The sequence below is a fragment of the Danio aesculapii genome, chromosome 20 (assembly GCF_903798145.1).
Source record: "Danio aesculapii chromosome 20, fDanAes4.1, whole genome shotgun sequence".
In the NCBI taxonomy this organism is placed as follows: domain Eukaryota; kingdom Metazoa; phylum Chordata; class Actinopteri; order Cypriniformes; family Danionidae; genus Danio; species Danio aesculapii.
This window is the reverse complement of record NC_079454.1, coordinates 35,906,194-35,928,462: the sequence shown is the minus strand read 5'-3', so window position 1 is coordinate 35,928,462 and position 22,269 is coordinate 35,906,194. Positions and strand designations below refer to the sequence as shown.

General features: G+C 35.5%; 1 protein-coding gene across 1 annotated transcript in view; it reads right to left on the bottom strand.

Moving 5' to 3' along the window:
* Positions 1–2,106: 2,106 nt before the first annotated feature.
* Positions 2,107–22,269, bottom strand: part of snap25a (synaptosome associated protein 25a) — a 44,674-nt gene continuing 24,511 nt past the window's right edge. The window contains exons 3-8 of the mRNA XM_056480919.1: positions 20,720–20,761; positions 14,154–14,202; positions 11,771–11,888; positions 6,569–6,688; positions 5,655–5,799; positions 2,107–3,640 (exon numbers count right to left, since the gene is read on the bottom strand). Of these exons, the coding sequence (XP_056336894.1) occupies positions 3,572–3,640; positions 5,655–5,799; positions 6,569–6,688; positions 11,771–11,888; positions 14,154–14,202; positions 20,720–20,761 (543 nt within the window). The 3' untranslated portion in view covers positions 2,107–3,571. The remainder of the gene's footprint in view (positions 3,641–5,654; positions 5,800–6,568; positions 6,689–11,770; positions 11,889–14,153; positions 14,203–20,719; positions 20,762–22,269) is intronic.

Genomic DNA, 22,269 nt, shown 5'->3' with positions numbered 1-22,269 from the left:
GACACAATGAGATAAAAATGATTGGGAACTGTTAAACGAACTGTTCTTTTGGGAATCTCAAAAGATAATAATGATAAAACGTTTAGGTATAACCGTTACACATCTTGCTGGTTTTGTGTTAACCCCCAGCAGGCACAGGATGTCAACAGGCCGTCAGATTGACGTTGTATCCCAATGTGGCAGGGTTGTTGCATTTTGTTTAGAAATTAAAATTGGACTGAAGTCAGAACCCAACGTCAGCGTCCAATGTCCAACCTAAAATCAACCAGGGGTGCATTTCCGAAAAACATCTTTAGCTAACTAAGGTCGTAAGTTGTGTCGTTACAAACATAGTTTGTTGATTTGGCATTTCCCATATCCGTCGTACCAACAAACATTCGCAAACTGCGTCGCAAACTTCTATGCTTGCAACTACACCTCTGGAGCTGTAGTTAGAAACATAGTTCCTGGCTGATTCTATTCCCAGTTATTCCCCTATGCTCTATTTGTTAAGAACAAAAAAGCATTAAAGTCATCTCTCTTAGTTTTAATTTGCTTTTAAAGCATTTCTAAAGTTAAGTTTTAGCAATCTTCATGTTTACAATTGCGCTCCCTTCGCAGTGCACTTTGAAAACATTGATGTCACTTTAAACACATATGTGGCTCATGCCGATAGCTATAGGTGACCTAATATTTAAAAGCGGAATTTACGTTATATATGTGCCATTTACATATATTTCAATTAATATGGATTTTTTTTAACCCAAACTAATATTGGATTATTATTAAATGCCTGTGCATGTAAAACAATATGATTTGCACAAAGAAATTATGTTTTTTTTGTCTAAAGAAGTTGTTACTCCACCCCGTTTAGATTATCATTATGGGCATTTCACGTTATAACTAACGTGGTTCAAACGATGGATCTGCGACAGAGAAGATACGGGTTTTGAAAAACACTCGTCAATACATAATTCTTTTCCCAAATGATGCATCATACTATGATAGTTTAGCCCAGAGTTATGTCGTTGTTTGGGAAACGCACCCCAGATATGAACATCTAATGAAGTGACAGCTTGATGTTGTGTAGATGTTACCACTATGACATTTATCAGACATTGGATTTTGGTTGCCATACCTGATGAATAAATGTCAGTATTTGACATCTATATGGTATGGCTTTGGTTTAAGAGGTTGGATTTTGGTCACTTTTCAACACAACCTCTCCTCTCGAGGCTAGAGGGTGCTCTTACTCAGAAAGTCCTAACAGCCATGAAGAAGAAACCCAGGAAATCATTATAGCAATGTATTATAAACAAGTTTTTAGTGCTTTCGTTGATTTCATTGACTAATAAACACATGGCTACAAAATTATCTCACAGAAGGACACAAAGGGATTATTTCCAAACTTTTAAAGTTATGAGGTGAGTTTTGAGTAAAGTTTTGTTTTGAGTTTTGAGTGTGGTAATTCCACGTTAAACATTTACTACTCAGACCTGCCATTATCACAGAAGGATTATCTTGATGTCATTATTGTACAGTTCTGATTTTAACATATTTTTTAGATTATTTTAGATTAAAAATTGCTTTTTAGGTTATTAAAATGTTCTTCACACTTTTAGATGTTCACTAAAAGGCTTGTATTAACTCAAAAGGGTTTGTCTACAAAAAAAATACCCTTTCAAAACCTTGGATGCACACTAGAAGCACTAATTGTTGTCCAGTGTCTCCGTTTTTTCTCTCCAAAATTTATTAATGATTTGTAATAAATTAAAATAGAGTTACTATTTTGTATTTCTAACTTAAGTAGAATGTTGATGTTGTCTCTCAGTTTCTTATCCAACTGTGAAACAGTGGCCTGGTTCAATAATACAGTAATTGATTTGGGTTTTTTTGAGGTGATGAATGATAATTCTGTAGCCTTGTCAGCCAATCAGAATCCATCCTGCTTTAAAGAGCTAGAACACATAAAGGTCCAGTTTACAAAACTGCAATACATGCTTACAATAATCAGCAAGTTATCTTGTGTTGATGTGAACGAAAACAATGGCTTACTCGTTTCCCACAAATCAGCTCTATCAAGCGACAATGAAGTTAGCTTGAGACAATAACGAAAACCCACAGCGATTAGGGGTTTATTACTTTTAATCAATTCAGCTAGCTACAAAATGTCAACCACTTCACAGACTGACAGGATACAGAGGGAGTTTTAATATTACATGCGTTGAGGACATCAATCTCACAGTTTAACCTATGTGTCATTCAGGTAAGGTATTTATTTAACTTCTTATAATAACTATTGAACATCTTAGTGATTTGGTGTGCATAGCTCTAAGTACAGAAGCAACAAAAAAAACAAAAAACTTTTTTTTGTTATGGATTATTATCATTTTTTACCAATAACAAACCACACGGGGAAAGTAAACTAACAGGATACAGTCTTCTTATAAAAGTAAGGTCTCTCAGAAATATGCGTCTTTGCTTTACATTGCAAATGATTTATTTCTTTTTTTTTTCAGAGCATCCAAAACCTATGATACAGTAAACAACCAGTCCCCACCTTTCAGAACACCATTTTCTACACCAAACTGCATATTCATTTTTAGAAAACAAGTGGTTTTTGCAGGACCACCACGCCAGCTTTGTTTCTATCCCTTCGCACGGCTTCTTTAAGTCACTTTGCATTATTTTACAACAAAAGTCACAGTCTGTAAATATATATCGACTGAAATGGTGGCACTATTGCAAACTTGCAGTAATATGGAACGTTCCACTGTGTCCTAATACTGAGCATGCTTTTGTCAATTTTGCTACTGCCATGATTTATTGTGTGTTTCTTTGTTGTTTTTTTGGTCATCTTTTTTTAAAACAAGTTTTTATTTATAAGACGCTAAGATCTACCATTTGTCATGCATAACGCACAATTCACATCACTTGGAATGCAATGTTTTTACTACTACAGCTACAGAATCTAGTTGCACATTGTCTAAACAGTAACTGATTATGGTCGTGATGAGGGATATGAACCAAAGACATTGATTGTAAGTGCTCGTCGTATTAGTATCGGTTGCAAAATCTTTTTTCCCATTCTTCATAGTCATGACAACATCAAAATAAGGAGCATGACAGTAGCCGAGTGGAGTGACACAGTTTTACCAAGACGATACTGAGATATACTGAAAAGGAAAGACAGCTTGTATAGCATTCCTATATAGTTCCTCCAGCAAAAATTTGAGATATATATTTATATATATGTATATACACATAGGCTATATGTATACACATATAAGCGGATATATGTATACATACATACATATATGTATACAGGCAATAAAGAGAATAAAAACTTCACAAGTGAGCAAGAGCCATCGAGTCAGCACTATATACAACCTTTGGAAAGAATGATACAGAGTATAAGAAATCATTTTACGAGGACAATCATTGAAAAAGCTGACAGACGACACGTAGAACGACATTTACAATGGGGGCCGGGTGATATGTGCATGTGTGCAAACCTAGAAGGTAAATACCATGATAAGCGCATTGCCTTTTGACAAATTGCACGGTTGGTAAAAGCAGGCAGAGCAGAGGTTTAGCCACTGCCCAGCATCTTTGTGGCCCTCTGGTTGGCTTCGTCAATCCTGGTCTTGTTGGAATCAGCCTGAAATTGTTCAAATAGCGCTTTATTAGCAAATGTGCATTCCTTGAATTAACAGTTATTAGCTGCTTGAAATCAAGTTGGACCCTGTTTAATTTATTAATGAACATTCTCCACACCAGTGCATGTTGTTCCGAAGAATACTTTTATCATACTTAATAATACATTTCTTAATCTTTATATAAAAAATAATCACATTTTACCATAAAATTTCATTTGTTAATATATTCACTAGCATGAACTAATATACTTTTAATGCATTAATGTATCTGAAGTTGTGCTTATAGGTAATGTACACTGACTGGCCACTTTATTAGGTTCACCTTACTAGTACGGGGTTGGACCCACTTTTGCCTTCAGAACTGCCTTAATCCTTTGTGGCATAGATTCAACAAGCTACTGGAAATATTCTTCAGAGAGTTTGACGTTGAACACGCTTCATGACATGGCGCATTATCCTGCTGGAAGTAGCCATCAGAAGATGGGTACACTGTGGTCATCAAGGGATGGACATGGTCAGCAACAATACTCAGGTAGGCTGTGACATTGACACGATGCTCAATTGGTACTAAAGGGCCCAAAGTGTGCCAAGAATATATCCCCCACACCATTCAACCACTACCACCAGCTTGAACCGTTGATACAAGGAAGGATGAATCCATGCCATATTCTGACCCTACCATCCGAATACCGCAGTAGAAATCGAGACTCATCAGACCAGGCAACATTTTTCCAATCTTCTATTGTCCAATTTTGGTGAGTTGCCTCTGTTTCCTATTCTTAGCTGACAGGAGTGGCACGCGGTGTGGTCTTCTGCTACTGTAGCCCATCCGTCTCAAGGTTCGACGTGTTGTGCGTTGAGAGATGCTCTTCTGCATACCTTAGTTGTAACTAGTATCCCAGTAGATCAGCAGTTTTTGAAATGTTCAGACCAGCCGCCTGGCACCAACAACCATGCCACGTTCAAAGTCACTTAAGTCTCCTTTCTTCCCCATTCTGATGCTTGGAACTGCAGCAGATCGTCTTGACCATGTCTACATGTGTAAATGCATTGAGTTGCTGCCATGTGATTGGCTGATTAGAAATTTGCATTAATGAGCAGTTGGTCAGGTGTACCTAATATAGCGGCCAGTGAGTGTATATAGGTATATGTATAAAATGTATTATAGTGTTAATATTAGGTAATGCACTGAAAGTTAACAAGAACTAACATTAAAAAAGATGAATATATACTCTTATAAAAGGATTGTTTATTATCTAACAGCCTTATTGTAAAGTGTTACCAAAAAAACCCACATATTTTACATATAGAATATACAGTACATGTGTAATTAAATCATATATTGTATAATAAAATGTAATATAAAGTAAAATAATAATATAAATATACCTTTAATAATTCCCTTTTACTTGCATACTAATTAGTTTTTACAGTCAACATACGAACTTAGAGGGAAAACTTAGCAATGAGAAATTCAATAAAATAATAGTTACCAACATGGAATCAAAATTACTTTTAATTATTAGTGTTTTTTTTTTTTTTACTTTTTTATTGTCAATTGCCAATTATGTAAAGCTTTAATTTGAAACACAACAAGTGAAATAGCTCAACAAGTGCTTTGTAAATGTAAAAAATATATATTTTACGAATGTTAATAAATATTAATTTTGAAATTTTAAAAGCTTACATTAACTCAAAATTTACTGTATTTAATAATAATTATCAGTAATTATGATCTATTAGTCCATGCGGATCCAAAAAAAAAAATCTCTTTAATGAAGTTAATACGATATGCTTTATATGTAAAATTCACAGTACATACAAGATTATTTATTAAATATTTATTAATAATGTAGTAATTCCCTTTATGTTATGGAATTAATATGGGTTGAAATCAGATACTATATTCATGTCATCATCACTCAATTTGTTATACCACTGTATTTTCTATAGTTTGTTTCGTCTCAGTGGAAAATCCAACAAATAAATAAACAGGCTTTGAGAACCAATCCATACCTTCTCCATGATCCTGTCGATCTGGCGGTTCTGGGTATCGATCTCGTTGCCCATATCGAGGGCCATGTGGCGCAGGTTACCAATGATGCCTCCCACCTGCTCTAAGTTCTCATCCATCTCATTTTCCCTGGCGTCATCTGTTACCCTGCACACACAAGCATGGTGGACTGTCAGTTTAAATGTAAATCATTTCTCACATACACAAGCCAATGATGGCTGCAGCAGATGCAATAATATTACGCAGTGCGTGAAATAGTCCCCAGCTTGGTATTTTCCAACATGACCAGCACATGCTTAAAATGGTTATGTTGACGTAATTTAACTGATTTTCAAGAGCTGCGTAATGTCTTTGCACCTGCTGCAGCCATGGTACGGCAGCAATGTTCCTTGATTATTATGCCAGAATGAAAGAATAGTCCCTAACCATAGAAAATAGCAACTTTTCATTTTCCGTCGGTCTTAGTAAATATAGAAGAGTCAAGCTTTAAATAGGAAAATCATCAAAACTCTTTGGTCATTTTTGAGCGAGATGTTAATGGTCTAAAGCGATTCAATGATCTATGCTAAGCTAAGTTAAAAGTCCTCCCGCTAGACGTGGAGATTGGGTGAATGAATTCAAAAATGGTAAAACTCAACTGTTTAACTCTAGGGCAGTTGTAAAAGTGCCTAATTTCAAAAAGCTGGAGAAATCTATATCAAATTGGTATCTCATAATTGGTATATTCCACATTTAAAGAGTTTAAATTTGCATCTGTTCTGCATATTTCTATGTTTGCCATTTCTATGATAGACACCTAATGTCATCACTATAATAGATGTCGGCATGCCGCCCAGTCCTCAACAACCCAATCAAAGCGCTCTGTTATTCCGGCTAACCCTTTTAACCGATTGTTCTGGAAACCTGTGCGTCTCACCTGCGGATGAAGCCTCCGCTGATGGCCATCTGTTCACGCTCATCCACAACGCGGGCAGGCTGGCTGGCAACCACTCCATCCTGGTTGTTTCCCCAAGCCTTGCTGGCGCCGCTCTTCATTCTGCACAGAGTCAGGGGAAGCGTGAGCTCTACAGTAACCGGACACTTCCATATCTGTGCCCACAGATCAACAACAAACATGAATTACTAGGCAAGCGGAACAGGGATGGGCTCATTCTCCTATAGGGGCTTTTGTAATTTGCAATGCTTTATCCTGCGTACATATAACATACATGTACTTGACGCTGATACCTTTCTGAAAATGGGGGACATAAATAGAGGTGGACAACCATTTCTAAAACAGAGAGAAATGGGACTGGGAGGTCACCTCTGACGCCCCATGGGACATGAGCTGTCCCCCGTCTCAAATGATGACAAATAACAAAAAGCACAGGCCTTGGCGACAGACAAACATATAATAACAGGACTGCCACATTTGTGGAGACAAGTGTAAATAACTTCAACAGAAAAGAAACTGGAGGAAGAAAAGCGCATCCTATCTTCAACTTTCATTGGCCACCTCTCACCTCGGTGTTTCTAACCCTTAAATATGTGTTCAAATTATATATTATAATTCAAGAAATGACAATGACAAATCAGTGTTGCTTTGATAATTAGCCCAGAGCCACAAATGAATCAAACTATCAATTATTTCAAATTATAGCCTCTTACGCATGGCAATTATATGCAATCTTATCAAAAATGACAACAACCTATTATGGATTATTGCTAATTATTGTTGTAGACATGCTAGTGGGATCTTCTGATCATTCGGAGGACAGAGTTGAAGAATAGGAAAACAATAATTGCAGTTTACATTAATGTCCCATTTATTAAACTAATACGAGCAATATTTTTTAAAGCATTCATTAAACTTTGTTAATATTATTAAATCATAATCATTCATGTTAGTTCACAGCACATTAAGGTATAGTTTGAGTTTAATAATGTGTAAGTATATATTGAAAGTAACATTAATTAACTATGATTAAATAATGCAGTATAAGCAATCTCTTAAAAAATAAAGGTGTCAGGAAGAACCAATAGGAATTTTGACAGTGATGCAATTGAAGACCCTTTTAGTGAAATTAAAATGATATTTAACCCAAAATCAAATAAATAAATCAAATAAATATTAAATATAAATCTAGATTGCATTTTTTGCATAAAAAGACTGATGTATTCAACTGTTGTTCTGGCTGTGGGCTGCTGATATGGATTTTAGTTCTAATATTTCTTGATTTATCTAAAGAGAGATGGCCAAGCCTCCCACTGCAGTATTATTTATAGAGATGGACTAAAGCTACAATTCCCCCGGCTGCCTTCCCTCCGCTCTCTCTCTAAACAGCATGTTGAGCTTTATCTAAAGTGAAGGAGCAGTTAATACTCAAACTGGCAAACAATGGCTGTAAAATATTGATAGTTAGAGCCTAGAAGCAAGAATATGTTGCGATCAAACTATGAAAGAATTTACTGGAAATTAAATGTCATTTAAAGTAATTTTATAATCTTTTAGGTAAAATATACAGTTAAAGTCAGAATTATTAGCCCCCCTTTGATTTTTTTTTCTTTTTTAAATATTTCCTAAATGATGTTTAACAGAGCAAGGAAATTTTCACAGTATGTCTGATAATATTTTTTCATCTGGACAAAGTCTTATTTGTTTTATTTTGGCTAGAATAAAAGCAGCTTTTTATTTTATTAAAAAACATTTTAAGGTGAAAATTATTAGCCCCTTTAAGCTATATTTTTTGTCGATAGTCTACAGAACACACCATCATTATACAATAAATTGCCTAATTCCCCTATCCTGCCTAGTTAACCTAATTAACCTAGTTAAGCCTTTAAATGTCACTTTAAGCTGTATAGAAGTGTCTTGAAAAATATCTAGTCAAATAGTATTCACTGTCATCATGGCAAAGAGAAAATAAATCAGTTATTATAGATGAGTTACTAAAACTATTGTTTAGAAATGGGTTGAAAAAAATCTCAGTTAAACAGAAATTGGGGGGAGGGGGGATAAACAGAGGGGCTAATAATTCAGGGAGGCTAATACTTCTGACTTCAACTGTATATATTGTTTGTTTTTAAAAATTGTCTAATTTTAAACTACAAACTGAGTTAATAATAATCACAAAATTTGACCCAAGAATTCCTCATCCCTTAATGCATGGGATAATTTGCACCTCTATATCCGTCTTGGACTTTCTGACAGGCAGTTACATAGAAATGTGAATATCTTCACTGTATCTTTTTCTATCTGACCTAGATCTCATCTGCTCCCTTGGGGAACCAGCAAAAGCATTGGCCCTCTCTCACTTTACTGTGGCTACAGACTGGACTGTGTGTCCTGTTCTTTGCCAAACTCAGTATGAGCGAGACAGGCGTGAAACTGTTAAACGGTCTGAATAACTTTCAGTAGGAGTTGGTAATCAGCATTTCTATGCATTATTGTTGTTAACAAATAGCAACAGTATTAGCAAGAGATGCATGCATTTGGCATTCAGGGACATGCTATTGCAGTCATACAGGTAACATTGATGGATGTGCATTCAAAGTTGTAAAAAATATTGCTTGATATTTTTAGATAGGCTAGTGTTAAATGAATTTGACATATTCATATGAATTACCCTATCGTTTTGAGTCATTTTTGACCAAGCAACATATTTTTAAAAGCATTTTACAGGCCCATAACCAGGGGAATTCAGGTGGTTCGAAAGACCCACCCCTCACTGACAAAGGTCCAAAATTTGTCCCATACATAAGCTCATTTGTCCTATTTTGAGTGCTATGCCATCATAAATTGTGAAAATAACTCATTGAAAAAGGATTTAAGATTAAGTGAAATCCTCTGTTCACTGTCGCTTAGGTGTGACATCAGCTCATCAGTTTTGTTCAATGCAAACAATAATTTTTGTTGCAAACAAAAAAAGAGTCTAACATCCGGCTGTACAAGAAAACATACAATCTGACCTTAGTGACGTAATCTTTCAATACTGTATTGTTTTTAAATGGAGAAAACATTTTACAAGTCATTTTTTATGCTAAATATTGGACCTTAGGCCTACTCTTGAAAAAAAATGAGCAACAAAAACATGTGAAGCTGTAAAACTGATTTGAATACTATTTTGACTATTGTTGTCATCCATGAATTTTCAAATGTACTTTTTTTTACAAGAGAGGCACCAAAAATTGTGAAGCTCTGCATTATTATTATTATCATTATATTATGTTTTAATTATTTTTATTAATAAACTGAGGAAAAGTTGAATGTGCTGGCCAGTCTGTTATTTACCTATTAAAGGAAAATAGGCTACAGTTTTTAAATTTAAAACTTTAACAGATTCCTGTTTTTTTCTTTTTCTAATGATATATGATGTAATGGATTAGTTTTTTTTAAATAAGATTTTTTTTCACATTATTTAATTCTAAATGTTTAGGAAATATTTTTGGTGCATCAAAATGTGTGGTTATGATGACCATCCGACAAGCTAATCCAGCTAAAAATAGTGCTTACAACGTCACTAAAACGCAATGTTTAAATCTCATAATTAAATAGAAAATGAGGCATAAAACTGCAAATAAAAGGTCCAATTTTTGAGGAAAAAGAACCACCCGTTTCACCAGGCTGGCTACGGGCCTGCTTTAGAATTATTGTTTATATTTTATAATGGGGTATTGCTGTTAGCGGCATGATGTTAGGGGCTGCTTTATGGCTGAGGTAAATTCGAGTCCACATCACGTGACGTGACGTGCTGTTTGTTTATTGACATCCTCCATCGAGTAACACGCTGCTTAGCAGATCCACCTCAGTAAGTTGCATTATGTCTTTAAACTTACCCCTTGATGTTCAACAATATTATTCGCTGTTACAGTTGAAGAAGAAATCAGTTCGCTCGCGCTGACAAAAGTATATATGCAGTTGTTAACTAACGTTACATCGTTCCGCCGTATACTACATTGAAAAAAGCGCCAAAACGCCACTTAAAATTCGAAATAACAGTGTACAGTTTGTTACAAAGCCAACTTAAAACATAAAACAGTGGTTGTTTGATTTTTAATTCCCGTCTTCTGCCCGCAAACGACTCAAAATGATAAGTGTATCCTTCGTATGGGCTGGATAGGAACTAAGTTATAATAGATTAAGTTAGAGTGATTTATGTGACATTCTACCAGAATCGTACATGAACGTTATCTGTTCCTGAAATAAAAACTACAGTGAATAAAACTTTATCTCAAACATGTCTAAAATGGACTGATGTTTGATTTCTGTGAGTTATTCTGTTAAGGAATATGCCATTCATTTGGTTTTTAGATTTTTTTCTTTATTAAAACACTTTACAAATGTACAAAGCCTGTCATTGTCCTTGTCCTCAGCCCAATTGAGCCTACAGCTTTAATAGTTTTGCTATGCTAAAATCAGTTATTTAGAAGAAAAACAAGTTCGGAAACAGCAAGTTTAAGTTGTTATCATTCACATCAATTAATTAAAAACATGAAATTATGAATAAACTCTACAAATAAATATTACAAATATATAATACAGTAAATGTACAATTGTTCCCATGTTTCTGTCAGGCCTGTTACATTTGCATTAAATTTTATAGGAAATGTGTGCAATACATCACACTCGGATGTGACAATTGATGGAGGAGAAGCTGACAGTGATCAAGGATGCCTTCTATCATTGAATTGTATGGTTTTTGCTTGTTTTTGTAGATTTTTTTGAGGATGATAAGCTTAAGTCAGGCCCTGTCACGTTTTTATAAGTGAAAATGTATGTTTCTGGTAGAATGTTTCTTATACAGTATGTTAAAACCTACTTTTTGTAACTTTGTTGTGTCTATCTCAACTTTGGCACATCCATACAGCTTTAGTGGTTTGGCTTCTTGATTTTAAGAGAAGTTGACCTTGGGATTTGCAGCATGCCTTATTTTATTATATATTTCATTCATAATCTAACAAAGGTAATTGGGTTACTTCTGTGAGCATGTGTGACCATGCCTCATGCTCACTGTCTGTGCTTTGCATCATGGGTAGTGTACTTGACGAGCCACCCTGGGCACGCCTGACTAGGGGCTACAGGCCTCTTGAATATGATTTATTTTTAGGCAGGCAGGCAGGCAAGGCAAGCAGCACCTACTTGTTACATGGACAGGAACAAAGACCACAGAATTTTCCTAGATCGTTCAAATTCTTTTCTGCATCCTTCATGTCCTTATTGATTTGGTCCATTCCCTCCTCGATGCGTTCCAGTTGCTCTGATTAAACAACAAGTAATTTATCCCCCACAGAACGAGAGCAGGTGTCAGAAAAATAAAGGAGGGAGGGAGGAAAGAGAGGACAAAGAAGAGAAGACAAAACTTCAGACAGTCACTGTGACGAAAGGAAACTCAAAAAAAAAAAAGGAGGGGAAAAAAAACGGACGCCACCACATACGTAAGACCCTTCTGCCACATGGTCAGTACCTACTTGTTACATGGACATATGAAAAGGCCACAGCATTTCCCTAAATCTTTTAAATTTTTCTCGGCCTCCTTCATGTCTTGGTTGATATGGTTCATGCCATCTTCAACACGATCGAGTTGTTCTGGTCAGGACAAAGGGATGACAGCAGTGGAATGAATTTTACTGGTTCTTGTTTTACAGAAATATATGAGAAATGAGTACTGCTGAACTGGAATGTGCATCTAGAAGGGGACGCATGCATTAGAATGAACCTACATGTCCAAAGAAGAGTTAGGAAATAGTTCAAATATAGCATTAATTATTTCAAAATGCACCAAAGTCAACATGAAATCAAAGCAGACCCTATTTACTTTCTTAATGCACATTTTTGGTGTATATGGTGCATGACTTTTAAACTAAATTAATAACTTTACTTTCCATAGGCCACAAAGGCTATTGGATAATGTTAACCAGTAGCCAAGAATGTTTAAATTTTCAGTTTCAGATCTTAATTCTGGTATTAATGCCACTATTTTCCAAAAAATCCCCAACAATTTTACTCATCACTATCTTTTGTCACTTAAAATATGTCACATTCGGAAGTAAAATGGGTTGTGAATTGCAATTCACATTGACTTTCACATATAACACTTGGAAAACTTCATCAAGGGGATGAAGTCACAGTGGACACAGGCAGTTCTAGCTTGAATTTGATCCCAGTGGGCGATAGCAGACAGAGTCTCCCACAAGGGCCACTGGAGGAGGGCGATAGTGTCTCTTTAATTAGACCTTGGGGCAGCATAAAACGCTGCCCTGATCTCTCTCAAGGCTCAGCTCACTCGTTTGCTGGAAGCGAACTGCCTCCTTTTTTCCTCGGTACAATAGACGAGGGTGCAGCTTATGGTTTTTGTTTGTCTCTGTGGTAAGGGGATGATATGGCTGAGGTGTGGGTGACCCGTGGTGATGCAGTCTGGCGTGTTTTTTCGTGCAGACAGGGTGTGTTCGAAATTGTTGAGAGGTTTAGGTATATCAGTCACAGGGAAAAGAGAGGCAAACTGGGAATGGTTCGAGAGGAAAACAAGCTTACCACATCAGTTACATTTGTTTAATCCCAGGCATTGGAAGACACTTAACTTAAAGATACATTTTCATTTTGTGGGTAATAATTTTTTAGATTTAAAAAAAGTTGAACTTTTGACATGGCTCGTTCCTTGATAACGCTAGCTTAGTGTCACCTCGGGGCTGAGAGAGTTTTATTTAAATAGGCTTTAGGCCGCAGTTTGAGTGGATGAAGGAGTGAAATCTCATTCTCCTTCTGAAAAGACTAATTACTGGCAGCAAACAGGGGGGCTCTCGCACATGGGAGCCAATCAGAGGGCTTTTAAAAGGCTAATGCTTAAAGCAAGGCCAATTATGTAATTTTTTTAATCACACTAAGTCAAGGTGTGCTTTAAACTTGCAGGCAAGCTGGTTACTTAAATGGCCCTGTTACAATGGGTAATACTAATGTCTGTTTTTTATAATATTAGCATTGTGCCAGGGATTATACAAATGGAGTATTAGTGCAGTGTATGGGGAAGAGTGTCATTTGTCATTACCAGCTAAATCGATCGTTGCTTTATTGTTTTCTTGAACGTTTATTGTTACAAGCTGGCCTAAAACACTGATGGAATGGCAATTACTATATATATATATATATATATATATATATATATATATATATATATATTGAGCATTATTTCAGTGGCCAGTCCTGTATCTTTGGTAAAACAATAGATTTAAAAGAACATTAAATTAAAGAGGAAACGTGTTTGCAAAAAGGTGAAAGGTTTAGAAATACTTCAGAAAAAAGCAGAAGAAATTACAGTTACATTGAAGAAAAGTAATAGTTTGTGGGTCAACTGAATGAACAAAAATCAGAAATGTTATTATGATGTCTGACTAATCAAAACAAATGTAATTCTAAAACATTAAAATCATTTGAAAAGCTTACATGCATGCACATAGTTTATTAAGATTTATGCACTAAGAATGTATGACATTTGTTCCATCATCATCTAAAATGCTTCCACACTTACCTCCCTGCTCATCCAGCATAACCAAAGTCCTGATACCAGCATCTTTACTCTATCCATCAAGAGCCACGGTGAAGAATGGTCGAAGTGAAGGGGAAATGCATGGAAAAGAAGTGGAGAATAAGAAAAGAGGTGAGAGTCAGCACACAAAACACTGCTCATTTCAGAGGCAGTTCTACAGAGCGAAGTTGTTAGTCTTTTTAGGATCTACTGATGACATTTCAAATTGCATAATGCTCTACTCCTTTTTTCATGGACTAAATAAACAGATGCTAATTACTGTGGAGCACACAACTCTTAATATCGATCAATATCTTTTGTTAATGCACTCTACACTGATCTGAGACAGAATCTATTCTTTTCTATTAGTCTTTTCAGAGCTTTTGTAGCCTGAGACAGTTCACCAAAGGGTTAATTCACCAAAAATTGAAAATTATGACAGCCTCATGTCATTTTAAAACCCTGAGACCTTTGTTCGTCTTTGCAATACAAATTAAGATATTTTAGGTGAAATCCGAGAGCTCCCTCCATAGAGAGCAAGGTTCCCGACTCATTCAAAGTCCAGAAAGGTGCCAAAAAACATCCTCAAAACAGACCTTATCCGTATATTATGCATGTTCAGGAGAATGCTATGTGTGTTACGATTGGTTGCCTGATAATGTGTACTTCAGATGCACCTGTACTTTGTTTCTAACAAAGGAAGTCATGCTTGGACATCCAGGAGGATTATAGTACTTGAACATGCACAATATACTGACACTGACGAGAAGGAACTGTTGTATAAAGTCGTGCGTCTTTGCGCAAAGGATTCTTGTAGCTTGATAATATTCCATATAAACCACTGATGGCATAGGGCATACTAACACTTCAACAGTGCTTAAATCCACATGAAAATGAATCGGCTTTTTTGTTTAAACAGCTTATATTAATGTTGTAATTCCACCAAATATTAAGGCAATACAACGCAAACTGTGTGATCCCATTGAAGGGGATACTAAGAACGAGTGATGACTTTCCATTAAACACTATTTGGTTTGTCCATTAATATGATGACAAATCTTCTGGCACTTCATCAAAGCTTATAAAGTGAGGCGCCACACATACAGAGCAAATCTACTCCCAAACCCCTGATAAAATCATTAGGGATTTGCACAAAGGTGTGAAGGCCAGTGCAGATAGTCTCTGAGATTCTTATTCATGTCTTGCTTCCTCCGTGATGGGTTTATTGTTTAATAGTGCTCTGTAAAGGTCTGTGTTGTAAATCAGCTCCCGCTGCGCTGGTCTTCAATGAGAAACATCATTGAGCATTCCATGTGCATTGTTATTTGGTCACTGGCATCCTAGAACTCATCCAACACTTTGAGTAAATTGACAGCAAGTTTCAACTTCTGGTTGAACTATTTCTTATTCTCAGGCCGTCCAAGTTGTAGGTTACATTTTTCTTCAGAAGAACATTAAAGAAGATTTTAGATAAAACCGTGCTTCTTGATGATTTATAAAATGCAAGTCAATGACAAAGGGCACTTTGAGAGTCAACAAAAACATATGACACAAAAAATGTCCTTTAATCCACAGCTTCGAACAGTGAACTTCCTTCTGTGGGCTTGAATTGTACTCTTGATTATTCTGCATTCTGCAATCTTGATGTAAAAAAAGTTGCAAATAAACAGCATCAGCACCCATCCATACATCATTATGTGACCGGTAACTCACAATCCAGACTGTCATGAAGGTGCTTAGTGAGTGTTTCTTCCACAGACTAATCGTTTTATTTAATAAGATCTCTATGTATTATCAGGAGCCAAGGGTATAGTTTTTTTTTCTTTATATGCTTTTATTTGTTGTTTTGACTGTCAAAGTGCTAGAAGCCATTCCCTAAATCAGAGATGCCCAGTCTAGGGCCCGCGGGCCAAAGTTTGCCCATGGTAACCTTTGATTTGGCCCACCGACCAATCAGAGAAGAGATGAACAAATGATGGGGAGAGTTGGGGTGAATCCCTCAATCAAAGATCGTCATATCTAATTTTACATAATCTTTTGTTTAATTGCTGAGCTCAGTGGCAGATTTCAGCATTGGCAATATGGGCGATCACTAGGCCCACACGGAATCTGTGCGTGCAGAATTCCACAGATTTTCCTCAGATTTCCGCAGATTTTTAGGCCATCATTAATTCTGTTTATTTACTTGTGTAAATGTGTGTAAATCCATATTTATTCAGTTTTTAAATTAATTACAGTAATATTATTGACTAATATGAAAATGTTTATTTGATTTATGTACAATGCAGTTTCTACAGTAAAATTTTCAGTCTTTTAATAGATACATTATATGAGAGACTTGCTTTGTTAACCAAACAAAGTGGATGTAATTGGATTTGCATTGTAAACATTAAATAAAAGTTTATAAAGTATTACTTTTTATTTCACATATTAGGGTTTTAGTTATGATACTCCTAAAATAATAAACAGATTTTTATCAAAATTCTCAGCAGAAATAGCAAAAAATATCCGCAGATTCCGTCTGGCCCTAGCGATCACTCAGGGCGGCTTGAAGGGGGCAGCATGGGAAAAAAAGAAACGTGCGGAGTAAAAATCAACTGTGCCCCAGTAAAAGCTTTAAGAAGCGATTTACTTCTTTTGCACACGCACGTTTGTTATTCTCTATGAGCAACCAAAACAACGCTGGTGAAAACCATTCCCATGTGCTGCACACGCTGCTCCTGCTCCCGGTGTGGATCCCGGTTGTTTACATGTATGTCAATAACAGCTGGAGTAACAGCCTTTTATGCAGAGATGTCGGCAAGCAGTGAGTTTTGCAAGTCAACAAAACTAAAGTTTCTATAATATTATGATGATCTTATTTTGACTAAACATGGTTATGAAGAAGAAAGGACGGATAATGAGTCATGGAGGTAAGACTTAATAACTTGTAATGTAAAATGTAAAAAAAATATATAATTATTGATATGGTTAAAGTATTTTTATATATTTCTAAATATTAAATTAGGAAGTTACCATGGCAACTTTATTGTAATACAGTTTGGAATATTTAGCTTCGGCCCACCACCCTTAATCAAGTTTGGTTTTTCATAAAAAAAAAGTTTGGGCTCCCCTGGACTGAATAAATTGTCAAGGATGAAATGTTCTGTTATACTGTTCCTGCGGTATATGTAAGATCCTTTGTTTTTAAGTGTTGTAAAAGACTATTGTATTTATTTAGGACAACAGTATCTCCATCGGCAAAGGACCATCCACATCAAAAGCTACTGGTTAGCCCAAAATTCAGCAAATATTTCAAAATTTTTGCTTTTTCTTCAATCGGTTTACTTTATATCCAACAAAAAGTTGTTGTTTTTTACTTAGACATTAAAAAAGAACTTATTTAGAGTAATAATCATGATACCATGAAACCATGTTATTTTTATCCAAGGTTATCATACCATCAGAATCTTATACCGGCCCATGCCTCTATGCAAGAAGACTTGACACCATCATGACATGTTTATTGATGTGAGCCACATTTACACGCAGAATTGGATTGGCAACTGCTGTAACAAACAAAAATATTCTCCAGCACTATTTCTATCATGGCTTGTCTTGAAAATGGAGAAAACAAAGATAATAGAGCAATATTGCTTGTTGACACACTTCTGCATAGGTTTTGAGCTTTTATATTTCTTCTTGGTTGTCTGAAGCAACTTAATGGTTGTGCCTCAAAATCAGCATAATTTAATTGCCAATTAATTAACTGTCGGTGAACGTCAATGTAATAATCAAAGAGTAATGATTTTGGCCTGGGATCAGAGGAATTGGGACTAATTGATTTATAGATAGCCAAATAGTGGCACCCAGCTTCACAAATTATGATTTTCTGCACACCTAATAATCAGCGAGGTGATTTTTAGTGCTGCTTTGCCTGAAGTTTGGAAAATAACAGGCAGCTGTGACATATTTCAGGAAGTGCGGCTTCAGCACTTTCAGGGGAACGGAATATCGATATTCGGGATAATCGTAAGGCTTGGTGGTGTATAAATCAGCAGGACATGAAGCACCCCCCCCTTCCAGATGGGATCACAATGTGCCCTAAATGGATCCTCTGGGATTAATTTGTTTGTGCCATAAACCGCTGAATTTCCACGCAGCAGTAAAAAGCCTGGAACAGACTCAATGCTTCTACTGGTATAAATAATGAATGTGATTTACCTCCGTTTTGGCCTAACGCAAGGGATACTGCTGATCGTCTATAAGTGCCGAGAGAACATTTGATTAGTCTTACTGAAACATGAAATGGCTGATATGGGCTGACATCAGTACTATCTTAGACCGATTGTGTGGGCAGTGACGGATTATTCTTGATCTATGTGCACCCTCCCTCTCCAGTTTACTTCCGTCTATCAGTCTGTCAGTCTTCAGGCAACATGTCAATTCAGAGGCGACTTATCACTCCCCTGATCTGCCAGTAATGGACATGGGAGGTGCTCTTTGCAGAGATATGGGCTGTGATTATCAATATGACCTTGAGATATGCTGCAGAGAATTCATCAGTTCTTCCCCTCAGATTTACAGTACACACCTTTCCTTTGTCACTCGTTAACACCCTGATAAGTCGAGGCCAGCTTGAGCTCAGTCTAAAGCTTTCACGACAGAACATAAGACATCAGAATGTATCAAATTTGATACCAAGGTTATCATTGTCCTTGTATTGATCTATTTCTTTTATTTATTCCCAGTTTGACCACAGAATTGAGCTCAGTTCATCTAATGTAATTTTAGTTTATAATATCTCCATTGTTATTTTTTAAAGGTAGCATGTATTAAATCAGAGTTTACTGTAAAACAGTAATATTGTGAAGTATTACTATGTTTTCAAATATTTTCTGCCTCCTTATTAGGGCTGCACAATATATTGTTTCATCATCAATATTGCAATGTGTGCATCTTCAGTAGCTACATAGCAAGATCTGCAATGTTGAGTCGGAATCATAGTTGACCAGGAGCTACAGAACACATGTTATTTGTAGAGTCACTGCTTTAGTTTTTAAGTTTTTAAGTTTGAATGTTTATAATTTGCATATGTTTTTAAAGCCTGTGACTGAGAATTTTAAGAAAAATGTAAAAATTTGGGTTTTATTATTAATTTTGATGTTTGGAGGTGTAACAGATGAATTTCACTTAATTATTTATACAACAAAAGAAAAATGTTTTAGTTATCATTTTATCTTGTTTCTAGTCCAAATATCTACATTTCAAAGCAAAAATAAGATTTGTTAACTTACCCCATTGGCAGAAAAATTGTGCTTTGTTTTAAGGAAAAACTCTTATTCCTAAGACTTATTCCTTCTGAAGGTGAAAACAAACCAGTACTTTTACTTGATCTAATAATTTTTAGATACTTGGACTTGAAATGAAACTTGAAAGTAAGAAAAGCATTTTGTTTGCATTGTGATTATTACATTTTTATACATGAATACTGGTTAGACTCCCCAGAAAACTGTCAAATAAAGCTATTAAAACTTCTGGTGAAACTGTATTAATATCGCAATATATATCAGGAGAAAATTAAAACATCGCAATATCAGATTTTTCCAATATCGTGCAGCCTTACTCCATATATACAGGTTTTCTGCAGTATTATATATTTTAACATTTAATTTATTCCTGTGACTGTTACATTAGTCCTTAAGTGTCACATGATCAGAAAGCACAATCCGAATGATCCTGAAGTCTGAATATGTGATTTAGTCCACAACACTTCTTATTTTATTTCTCAGTGTTGAAAAACAAGTAGTTGTGCTGCCTAAAATATTAAAGAAAAGCATCTAAATGAAACAAAGGTCTATTGTAACAATTAAAAAGTCTTTACACTCACTTTTAATCAATTATCTTACTGACCCTAAACATTTAAATGTTTTATATAAAAATAATGGAATCTGAGATGGGCAGGTCATATATTACACATTTGTAACTTAAAAGACATCTGCATACAGTTATAAATAATTTATCTGTCTGTCTGTCTGTCTGTCTGTCTGTCTGTCTGTCTGTCTGTCTGTCTGTCTGTCTGTCTGTCTATCTATCTATCTATCTATCTGTCTGTATAATCTGTCTATCCATCCATCCATCCATCCACACATACACATTTTTATATTATATATATATAGCATATCAATTTTATCCATCCATCCATCCACACATATATATATATATATATATATATATATATATATATATATATATATATATATATATATATATATATATATATAGCATATCAATTTTATCTATTTACCTATCTATCTATCTATCTTCTATCTATCTATCTATCATCTATCTATCATCTATCTATCATCTATCTATCTATTGTATAGCATATCCATCCATCCACACACATATATATATATAGCATATCAATTTTATCTATCTATCTATCTATCTATCTGTCTGTCTGTCTGTCTGTCTGTCTGTCTGTCTGTCTGTCTGTCTGTCTATCAAGTATAGCATATCCATCCCTCCATCCATCAATCCATCCATCCATCTGATATGAGTTTATTATTATAACATATCTGTCTTACCTCTTCCACAAGCTGCAGCATACGGCGGGTGCTCTCCAGTGACTGTGGGGGAAGGAAATAGACGTTAAAACCAGAATTCATTAACAACTGACAGAGATTAAAACCTCCAGAAGCTGTAGCATGTGAGAGGATTTTAACACGCACTATAATCGATAAATAATCAATAGATCCTCTATAGCTCCAACATACCGAAATTTAACATTTAATAAAATTTAAAAAATGTACAAACACTTTACATTCAGTGACTGGCTGAACTCAAAATTGTATTTTTTAAATGCATAATCGATCTGGGTGAAATAATTTCTCTAGCCTTCATTCATTTCTCATTCATCTTTCTGCCTTCCTCTCATTCTAGAGCTCAATAAGTTCCTATTTTTTTCACTTACAGCAGAACAATTTGAATGCCAGAAACATTTGAACATTTATAAAAATAAATCTACAGCATTTTCACACGAATGCCACGGACTGAGTGTCTGGATATTATGAATTCATATCTCTGTGGTTGAAAAGGCCGGAGGACATTTTTGCAACTGTGGTGTGCAGTGTTTGTGTTTTAATATTCTGCTCAGCTGTGAGAATCATAGCGTGGGGCGGCAGTGAGGAGCTCCATCAGGCTGCAAACACACAGGCACCACCCCCAGCTCTCTCTCACACACACACACTCACACACACACACACACACATAGTGAATGCTGCAGCGTTATGTAAGGCAGAGTGCAGGTGAAGCCTCCCTCCACATGACACTCACACATACACACACACATATGGACTCTGACATCTCACAGTTTCAGCCCACAGAACAAGCTGTGTACAAATAAATAAATCTGTAGCATACATTACAGCTATTTATCCACACTTCAATTAAATGACCATAAAAATGTGTAGTTAAGTTTTGTGAAAGTTTGTATCTGCCATAACTATTTTAACATTAATGCATCATAATTTTCTGTTTATGCTAGTATTGTTAAGTGCCACTTTAAATGCTCAAGATATTTGAAGGAGAATGGATTTTGATTGGCTGTTAATGTTTTTGATTGTTCGTGAGCTGAAAAATTAGCTCTGAAACTGATTCCAACAATATTGTTGCTCTGTCCTGCTAAAGTGAACTCCTCTATTTTTTCGTTATTCATACTCTTTGATATTTCATAATATTTTGAAGTATTTTAGAATATTTAGAACTATATATTATAATCATCATCAGCAGTTACACTCTACACAAAAATTCTACTTTGTCAAAACCCAATGTTTGGGTCAAATATGGACAAACCCAATATTGGTCATTTTGTTTTATTACATTTAAATTACACATTTTACACCCAAATGTCCATTTTTGACCCAATGTTGGGTTATGAAAACCCAGCATTTTTAGAGTGTATTATACTTTGTATGACCAAGCCTGTATTGATTGATTGGTTGATTTATGTTAAAGTAAACATCTACACTGAAAAAAGTATTTATTTTTTGTTGTTGTCTAAAAATCAAAAAGATTTGTGTTGATTGCTAATATTTCTAAAATTGCTAGTAAATTTCATAAAAAATTACAAAGGGAT